At 38.0% G+C, this 10,850-nt stretch overlaps 1 protein-coding gene across 1 annotated transcript in view; it reads right to left on the bottom strand.

The window, feature by feature from the left end:
• palld (palladin, cytoskeletal associated protein) overlaps window positions 1-10,850 on the bottom strand; it is an 89,847-nt gene that overhangs the window by 9,038 nt on the left and 69,959 nt on the right. The window contains exons 12-15 of the mRNA XM_016288540.1: window positions 5,162-5,785; window positions 2,864-3,002; window positions 1,666-1,767; window positions 473-511 (exon numbers count right to left, since the gene is read on the bottom strand). Of these exons, the coding sequence (XP_016144026.1) occupies window positions 473-511; window positions 1,666-1,767; window positions 2,864-3,002; window positions 5,162-5,785 (904 nt within the window). The remainder of the gene's footprint in view (window positions 1-472; window positions 512-1,665; window positions 1,768-2,863; window positions 3,003-5,161; window positions 5,786-10,850) is intronic.

Raw genomic sequence — 10,850 nt, 5'->3', positions numbered from 1 at the left:
TTTCATGTGTCCATGATGAAATAAAGTATTTCTTTCTTTCAAAAACGATACTTTCTTCCAAATATTGGACCCTCCAGGAGTTTTGGTTCAATACAAATATTTAATACACTGCTTATTTGATCAGTAAGATTGCAGTGTAAATCTCTGTTTTTGATGATTTTCCCAGAGAGTACAATAGTCATCACGGTCATATTGCTGTCAAGGACTTTACCGCGGTGCTTAATCGGGACGCAAATATTCCATAAACTGAGACATAGAAGAAAACACAATCACATACAGTAGTGACCAAAACAGGGGGGTGACCACACACACACACACACACACACACACACACACAGAGTTAACAACTGAGGGTGATCTCATGAGTGAAGCAAAGGGAAATACAGCGGTGAGAGACTGACAGAAGAGCGAAATATAAGAACAGACAGGCTGCTGCTTGATGTTTGTAATAGATGGGATGAGCATGAATAACCTTTTGAGGGACAAACTCTGAGTCAGCTGAGCTGCCTTCCTGTAAAGAGATCAGAAAACAGGCAGGGGGATTGAGGATGATGTCACATCCTGCACAGATTACACACCAAATTGCACAAAAGTGCACAATCACACACTTTACTGGCAATGTGCATTTGTGTTGGGCTGCTAATCCTACTTTTATGATCTTACCTGCTCACACACCTTCAAAACGCCTCGCTGACATGACTCTCCTCGCCAAAATGACATCACTTTGCAATGTACCCAATGCATATGTGCAAGCACATGCGGGAGCTCGTAGCTATTAGCCGAATTAAGACACATTTACAAGCACGCAGGCAAACCACAATGCTCTAAACTATATCCAACAGCCTAGCCGTACACTGGTAGTCATCGGAAAAAGTATGCGGACAGATTTGTAATGGATGCTTTTTATTTATAACCCATGTTTAAAAACCAGCCAATTACAAACAACTGCTTTGTTTACTGTGACACAATGGGGATGTTGTGTAGGTGGGTTTGTGTGTGTGTGAACCTACTTAACCATATTTTGGAGACAAATTTGTACCCAAAAGTGAGCAAAACCTGACAAAATTGCCAAAAACCTCCATTTGGGACATCCTCATTAGTAAAACTGATATACAAATAAAGTAAACAAAGTTCTTTTGAAATAGTAAAAATGCAGAAAGTTTTCTGTGAGGGGTAGGGTTAGGGGTGGGTTTAGGTTAAAGTGTATAACAACCTGTATATTAAAACAATAGTAGTCCATGTAAAGTATGCGGACAGATTTGTAATGGATGCTTTTTATTTATAACCCATGTTTAAAAACCAGCCAATTACAAACAACTGCTTTGTTTACTGTGACACAATGGGGATGTTGTGTAGGTGGGTTTGTGTGTGTGTGAACCTACTTAACCATATTTTGGAGACAAATTTGTACCCAAAAGTGAGCAAAACCTGACAAAATTGCCAAAAACCTCCATTTGGGACATCCTCATTAGTAAAACTGATATACAAATAAAGTAAACAAAGTTCTTTTGAAATAGTAAAAATGCAGAAAGTTTTCTGTGAGGGGTAGGGTTAGGGGTGGGTTTAGGTTAAAGTGTATAACAACCTGTATATTAAAACAATAGTAGTCTATGTAATCTCCCCATTTAGATAGCTCAGTTAACGTGTGTGTGTGTGTGTTTATACCTGTGTAACTGGCTCCTCCTCCACCTGTTGTGTGTTAAACACTGTGGCAGCATTGTCAGCACCCAGCAGTCTGCGAGCCATCTTCTCCTCATAGGTTAACCTCTGAAAGCAAGCAGGATTAATCTGTCAGAGCCTGGGTTAGTGTGTGAGAAAACACACTCATACACGCAAAAGCATGATGATTATTTGGTGGCCTGTACTAGTGAATTCAAGGCTATTAGTCATGCTGAACATGTGGTGGGTTTTTGCTATGCATTGTGGGTTGATTTTAGAGCTCCTATAGCGATTAACCATTTTAGTTGGAGGAGTTGGTGGTGGAAGGTAATTTTCTCCATTTATTAGCTGTATTTCGTAAGAATGAAAAGTTACAATGAACATGTATATTGAAAACTGAAAAAAAAGAAAGAAATTTCAGTTATACTCAACTGTTCACCTAATTTACCCTAGCACATATTTGAACTTAGTGTGATATTTAACATTACATTTAACATCAAATGCCACTGGTTCTTGTGCGTCTATTCCCTCATCTTATGGCTTGAGTTGGATGGACCAACTTTTATAGTGTTTTTTTCTTCCTTTTCCCTATTCCCCTTTTTTTCCATCAATTTTGTTACTGTTAACAAAGTATTAACCATTTCCATAACTAAAAGCTGGGGGGATATATATATATATAAAACTAAATTAGAAATGTTGCCTTGGAAACTAACTAAAATGAGTTTAAAATGTAGTAAAATTACTAAAACTAAAACAGAAATGACAAATTAAAGCTAAATAGAAATGTTTAAAAAAAAACTACAAGTTAGCTGAAAATACAAAAATAACAGCCAATTCAAAATATTAATACGTACTGTAACTACATATATAGAGTTCTAAAATAACATTGGTTCCCATTTACTTCTATTATATGGAACGGAACAGTGTTCCTTTTCTTTTGATTTTACTCCACAGAAATCAGTAATGTTTTAGAACAGCTTGAGGGGAAGTTTACTTTTTTTTTTTTTTACACACATTTTTGGGGGTTAACTATGCCTTTAAAAGAAAATTAGTTACCAAATATACTCAAACATGACTGCATGTGTTATTGGTTAGACTACATTATATTCAAGATGGCAATGCTAGTAAGGCTAGTGTGGTAGTACTATTAATGACGTATTGTAATTTTTTAGTAATACAAACATAAGACCTCTCACACACATACCTGCTGTCCATTGCTGAGTCTTTCCTCTTTGAAGCGTAGTTTTCTCTCCAGATCTTGTATAACGGCGTCTTTGGAGCCCTGGATCGCTGAATCAGAGATGATACGCGGTGTACGGGGTGTAGTCTTACGTGGCAAAGCCCTGTTAAAACACAATCAGAAAATAATGAAAAAAGACTTCAAAGCAAACGATAGCACATTAAGCATTTCTATAAGTACAGGATCTGTAGCATTTAATTTCTTAAACACAGAGACAAGTGAGAAACTGTTGCTCCAGAGTTATATTTCCCGGTCCATAAAACCTTTCAAACAGAGGCTAGGATTAAAGCACATACACAAAACAAATGAACAGAACCGCAGCTTTTATAATACACTGCAATATGAAAGTTGGCATTGACAAGAAGAACGTGGGACATATTTTTTGCATATGCACTGGGAAGCAAGAATAATTTTCGTTATCGGTTTGTGTGTGTTTTAAAATTACACAGCAGTCTCTTATCTTTCCCCCTCTGGCTCTGGAATGCCAGGAAGAAAGAGAGAGAGGAAGAAAGAGAGAGAGAGAGAGAGAGAGAAATTAACTAGTGGAAGATAATGGAGAAAACGGAGATGAAGAGGTGGATGATAGGAGAAGCAGCTTTGAAGACAAAAAAAACTCTGGATGAGTGTTTTAAACTCAAGTTTTACCAGAAAGACCATATTCACTGAAGATCCTAATTATAAATCATGAGCAACATCAAATAAATCTCTGGAAAAACTCTTGTTCAGCTTGCATGTGCATCATTTGCAGTTTTAGAATATGGTTGATTATGTTTGTATGACGCAGAGAGGGCCATTACCACTTCTTGAATAACAAACCTATGTTGAACACCATTCATATAATGAAAGTGGACAGTGACCAGAGGTTGTCTGTGCCAGCGTCATTTTAATATTACTTATAAACTACTACAGTATTTATTAATATTTTGGATTTGTTTTTAAGTTATATTTTCATAATTTCGTAATAATTTTAGTAATTTGGCTACGTTATGTGCTTTTGATTTTATTTCAGTTTTAGTAATTTTAGTACTTAACAAAAATGTTTATATATATATATATATATATATATATAGTAATTAAAATCTCAAAATCTTATCCACCACATAGCTCTTAGTTTGTATGACGCAGAGAGGGCCATTACCACTTCTTGAATAACAAACCTATGTTGAACACCATTCATATAATGAAAGTGGACAGTGACCAGAGGTTGTCTGTGCCAGCGTCATTTTAATATTACTTATAAACTACTACAGTATTTATTAATATTTTGGATTTGTTTTTAAGTTATATTTTCATAATTTCGTAATAATTTTAGTAATTTGGCTACGTTATGTGCTTTTGATTTTATTTCAGTTTTAGTAATTTTAGTACTTAAAAATGTTTATATAGTAATTAAAATCTCAAAATCTTATCCACCACATAGCTCTTAAATCTCACTCATCTGGTGCATTGCGATGCATTACAAGACACACAAAAATAAATGTTTTTTTTTTTCTTTTTGGAGCTTGATGCTAGGAGATGACCAGTGACCATCTTAGATATTCTGTACAAAAATTCCCCTTTGATGTTCAATAGAATAAAGCAGGTCATACAGGCTTCAAACTGCATGAGAGTGATCAGATTTTTTATCCCTATTCATCTGGTGCATTGCGATGCATTACAAGACACACAAAAATAAATGTTTTTTCTTTTTGGAGCTTGATGCTAGGAGATGACCAGTGACCATCTTAGATATTCTGTACAAAAATTCCCCTTTGATGTTCAATAGAATAAAGCAGGTCATACAGGCTTCAAACTGCATGAGAGTGATCAGATTTTTTATCCCTATAAAAACACTCATTCTCAACTAAACCTATGTGCTTTACATTTCTGTAGGCTTGAGAATGAGAGAGGAAATCTCTATAATACACAGTCCTTACCCTCAAGGTTCCTCAGCTCCCATTGATCTCAGTGTCTCCATAAACATGTCATGTAAGAATGCATACAGTACATGTTTTCCATGCAGCTGGAAAGCAAGAGCTGCACTCCAAATTACTTATTAGCCCAAGAGTTCACTCTATGTCCTTGATAGTGCTTTATTGTCTTTAGTATAGAGAATCAGCTTGTTAAGTTGTAACACAAGGAACCTGATATTTCAGTATGGAGATAAAGGTTAGGATAATTGTTTTTTAGTAATAAGTTTGTTTCAAGAAACTGTGATGGGTGACCGCACACCTTCGAAAAGCATTTGGGATGTTTCTCAAACAGATGATTGTGGGTACTCACACTGTGCCATTACCCTTGGGCAGCCCCAACGCATTCACTGGTGGCAGAGCTGGTGTGGCTGGGAGCACAGACACCAGAAACCCAGCTGGTGAGTGGGGAGTGGATGTGAACGGCGAGGAGGCGTCTGAGCGGGTGGGGCTCGACGTGACAGGTGGCGGAGGCGGTGGAGGTGGAGGAGGGAAGTCTTGTGGCAAGCCAGCAGGAGAGGATAGAGTGCTGGAGCTGAGAAAGGGCGGAGGGGGCGGCGGGAAAGAAGGCGAGCTGGGAGACTCTACGCTGCTTCCTTTGGACAGTAGCGGCTGCTGCTGGAAGGGCGGAAGTGTGACGCGGCTGAAGGGTTTGTGGGACATTGTAGGGGACAGCGGACTGGAGCTCGAGGAGGTCGAGGACTGCGTGCTGTATCCAATCGATCCCCCGCTTGTTGTGGGACTCTGTGCAGCAATGAACTGCTTAGGCCGGGCATAGTTGAAGGTGCTTGTCTGCATGGTGCTACTCTCCAGCTCCTGGAAGGAGGGAGGAGGAGGGAGAGGTGGAGATGGAGGCGGGACTTCCTGAGGAGGAGGAAGCTGTTGTTGCTGCTCGAGAAGGATCTGATCCTGAAGTTGCTTCAGTTGTGCTGCGTTTCTGCAAGGAAAATATTAAACAAATGGACTGTTTAGCATCACTAACTACACACATTTTACTACAATAGTCAGATAATGCGACAACCTGACAAACATTCACTGAACTAATGTCAACATCTTAAGATAATGTTTGTACAGCATGTTTTCTGGGACTAAACCTGGCTAAATATAACTGTGTACACAATTATTAAACTGATAGTTCCAATCCTGATTACTCAATACAGCATTCCTGCCAAAACCCATGACAGAAAAAAAGATGTTCACCATATGAATAATCTGAATTTGCCTTTTGGTTTAATGGAAATTTGTGTCCTCTATATTTTATATTTTATATATAGCTGGTTTCTAGTAGGTTGGCTGACCCATAATGACCATGTTCCAAAAACCAGCTTCACCATCTTAAGATGGTTTGATAGCAGGTTTGTTGCTAGTCCAATGTGGCCTACCAGCTTGCATGAGCTAAATGACCAAAAAAAACATTTATGCTAAAATATATTATATTTAAATAAAATTGTCAAATAAATTGGATAAAATGCAGGAATAAATTATCAATTTAATTCAAAACAAACAGATGTCCATTCAAAAATTTAATATAACCCATGTTTTAAAATGTAGTTAAATATACAAAAAAGAAAAAGAAATAAATTAAAAAACAAGTGCAATTGGACATAACTGTTTAATTAATGTTTTACTGTGTAATTAAATAGAACAAAAACACTATAAACACAATAAAAGGGGGAAAAAAAAGAAAAGAAAAACAACAAAATTAAACTTGGTACTCTAAAGACTATTCTGATGTTGCGCTTTATATATTTCCATCTTTATTGATTTATTAGAGACGGAAAGCCACACACAGAGTTCAGCGAGTGATATCATATAAGGCCCTCTTAGGGTCAGTGTATCATCCTCACAGAACAGATGGCCCCTCACACAGGAGGAAATTAACTCTAGAGCCTACAGGGGTGTAGTGTTTGTTACTATAAAGGACATCTATGAATGCATATACAAGTGTGTCTGTACAGCTGCATATAGGCAGAAGATTGCATGCCTTGTTGTTTGTGTGGTTATGCATGTCTGTGTGTATTTGTGCTGAGTTTCTGGGAAGGAAACTAAAGTCCACTGAAGAGCGAGTGATATGCTATCTTGGGTAAAGTTTAAACTACACTGTCAACAGCATGTAAACAGCATGGAAAAGGATGAGATGAAGATCTCAGTGATGTGTCGTGTGAATATGGGTGTGGGCTGATGGCTGATGGCTGAGCGTTATCTGTCAAATGTTTGGCCTCATGGTTCACCCACATACACAACAACACTGGAGTGACATCCACATTGTCCTTTTCTCTGCTAAACATGAGATATTCGCTGCCTACAGTCATAGTTTTCCATCATCTAAATTCTTGTGTCCCTCGAAGACACGTTTTGTTCAAAACGCAATTTGTCTCTCTTCTTCTGCAGACTCAGCCCCACTCTCCTGCTGCCTACTAATTCCGAGTAGAGTATGGGTCACCATACTTGGCCACATGTCACTTCACTTCACTTCACTTCATTCTTGTGTCCCTCGAAGACACGTTTTGTTCAAAACGCAATTTGTCTCTCTTCTTCTGCAGACTCAGCCCCACTCTCCTGCTGCCTTTTTTTGGCAACATCTTGGCACTTTCTGTAAGCCTAAACAAACGGATAACCATAAACGAACCGATAACCAAGTCCAGATGCTTTTCATTGAAATTTTAATCACATGGTCTCCTATAGGCCCATTCAGAGCGGCATTCAACATTTTTCTGCTGGTCGCTCTGTAAAGAAATCCAAAACTTGAATTAAATGTGTAATTTCGATGTGTGTGCTTCACAAGGGGATCGGAGTGGTAGGCCAGCCACACTCCAAACCCCATTTAATCTAATTATTTCCAGATGTTGACTAATGAGTCACTGCGCTTTCCCTCATCCTCTCCATTTTTTTGTAATGGAGGTGGAAGCCCTCCCTCCCGCCAACTGATAAATCCTTAAAGTTTGGATCAAGAAAAAGAGAAAGGGAGTATTCAGTTTGTGTTGGTAATACTTCGCCAAGCCTTAACCTAAAACCTAGAGTGCAAGTTTATCAAATAAAAGGATTCATTGAAGAAAAGAATAGATTAAATGATGTAACTTTGTTTTGGCGGCACAGATGGTGATTTGGACCACATTAAAGGCATAAATGACCACCTACAGCCCTGCCTTTTCCCTTTTTTCCTTGTCCATATGTTCAAGAATCCATCAAAAAAGCACTTTTACAGGAATACTTTGGCAGCTGGTGAAAGGCTCCTGGACTCAACGGCATGTGCTGCTTTGCTTTCATTCCTTTTTTGGCTCTGTTATGAGTTCCTTAGCACCAGCTGCTAGACTCTCACTTCTCTACCTTCTGTCTTTGGGTCTTGCTTTCTCTCCCTCGCTTTCTTGCAATTGCTTCACACTTTTTTGGAATTTCATAATCATGTCTCCCTCTTCTTTCCCTCACATTTTAACATTAGAAAGAACAAGAATTGCAAATCTAATCTGTCTTTTTCTCCATCCTTTTGCTTTTCTCCTCTCTTCCTCCCATGAGTGAAAGCGGCTGTTTTTCAAAATTAGCCATTTTCTAAAAATTGTTCTTGCAGGTTTCTCCACTTATTTGTTCCTTTTGCATTTCTGGAATTCCTGACCAGTAAACCTGGGTTGATGAAGGAAGGTCAGCCGGTGCTGACATAATCAGATTGCCTTAAAAGGCACAGAGTCTGCAAATAGAAAATGCTATCGTATACCTTCCTGCTTAAAAATTATGTTCATTCATTTGAGAAATCTCAAACCCCAATATACGGATACAAAGTCAACAGATTCTAGTAGTAGTATTATAGTATGCGGCTTAAAGGTATCTGTTCAAGTATAATGGTAACACTCAAATTATCCACAATTAAAAACCATCAGTGCATAAGTGCAAGATCTGATTAAATTATATCATCTGATAATTGTGCATTTAAAAATAAACACATTGCTCCCCTCAGGAAGCTTCAAAGTAGTTTTGGAATATTTTTTTAGTATATTACAGTGTAGCTGACTACTTTTTCAAAAGGTTGGTTTGACTTGGAAAGCTACAGTACAGTTTCAAAGTAGGTTCTCCAACAATATAAAAAATTATGGCAGGTCTACACAAGACATTTAAGCCTAGCCTTTTTTTTTTTTTAGGAATGGGATCAATTGTGACTCAAACTCACATCGCCCACAGGACCTACGGTTCCAACCAAATTCCCAGTTGTGTTTTTCGAGTCTACAGCTCTTCCTCAGCCGAGTCTGCTGTATTCGGGGTCAGTTCGATCATAGTTTGAGTGATTTAGAGATGCTAATGGGAGAGAGGTGCATATGGTTCTGCGTCCATATGCTGATAGCATGCAGCACTGCTTAAATAATCGCAGCCTTCTGTCAAAGGTTACATGAAGTAACCCATTCAATCTGCCAAATTACAAGGTTTGTTACTAGTGGAGATGAAGCAGACCCCTCAGCAGACACAAAAATCACTCTCATATTCCTGCACTTCCACACATTCCTGTCTAATTTAGCTACATGTCTATAAAATGCACTTACACAAATCCAGCTCCTACTGTTTTATGGAAACCCCAGAGAAGCCTGACCTTGCATAAAACACACACACAACCATCAAAGTCGTCTGCTTTGAATCAGAGAAAACTGTTCTGACATCACTGCTCGGCTGATTACAGAAATTACCTAAACAGAGCTTATTAAAAAATTATTGAATAACCCATAATTAAATTACATTTAATTAACTTAAATATATATAAAAAGGGCTTTCTAAAATTACAGATACTAATAACAGCATGCATTACAGACTTGCAATCACTACTATTAGTTGTTTGTAGTAGAGTGGCGTTACAAGCTCATCTTTAACTAAATGGTGTTTAATAATAAAGCCTATATTGCCTATCCTAATATAATGCCTTTGTTCTTTTCGTCAGAATCCACTTAATAAGTCACCAAAAAAAAAACACAAGTAAAACTGTGCACAAACTTTTCTGTTCTTATCTTCCTCTGAAGTCTTTTGTATTGTATCTGAATCATATGCAGACTTGACAGGAAGCTGTTGAGTTAGTCTTTCTATCTGTCCTCCACACCATAATGTAAAACCCAGAGCTGATGATGTTCACACTGCATTAAACACTACAATTTGTTGTACCATTAAAACACATCGTGACATGAGGTCAGACATGTGCCCATTAGCTTTGAAGTGGTGACATTTGTCAGCGGCATTTGTGCCTCCATAAAACAGTGAAAAATACCTCATAAAGTTGTTTACAAATGTGCCCTTTACAAAATAACTGTAAGATGCGGGTCAGTGCAGATTATGGTTTAATTAGACCACCAATCAGCTTCTATCCAGACATTTTAAGCAGTCAGGTTAAGCACCTTTGTTTTGGCTGCGCGCATGAGTGGAGTTTCTACGGTTTTTAACCGGCTGCTATCACAGGAAGAAGCTTCAAGACGACAGGAAGCTGTTGAGCTTAAATATTTTACAATTAGAGGACTCCCTGTTTACAGAGCATGTCCTGGTTTGTGCACGCACATGTGTCTGTGCGCGAGACATGCAAACAAAATATGGAATTGTAATGGGCAAAACAAGTTTATGAACTACATTCTGTATTATTATTGCATAAAAATTGTATTGGACTATAAAAGTGGACGGTCCTGTCAAAATAAAAGACATGACATGCAAGTACTGTCACCGTTAGTTTTACTTTTCTCTGACGACAGGAAGCTGTTGAGCTTAAATATTTGACAATTAGAGGACTCCCTGTTTACAGAGCATGTCCTGGTTTGTGCACGCACATGTGTCTGTGCGCGAGACATGCAAACAAAATATGGAATTGTAATGGGCAAAACAAGTTTATGAACTACATTCTGTATTATTATTGCATAACAATTGTATTGGACTATAAAAGTGGACGGTCCTGTCAAAATAAAAGACATGACACGCAAGTACTGTCACCGTTAGTTTTACTTTTCTCTGTGTTTTCATTTTTGAAAAACTTGTTATCTTTGCTGTTT

Source organism: Sinocyclocheilus grahami, unplaced genomic scaffold (assembly GCF_001515645.1).
Source record: "Sinocyclocheilus grahami isolate Dianchi unplaced genomic scaffold, SAMN03320097.WGS_v1.1 scaffold232.1, whole genome shotgun sequence".
Taxonomy (NCBI): Eukaryota; Metazoa; Chordata; class Actinopteri; order Cypriniformes; family Cyprinidae; genus Sinocyclocheilus; species Sinocyclocheilus grahami.
Note: the sequence above shows the minus strand (reverse complement) of the source record. Positions and strands in the feature narration are given on the sequence as shown.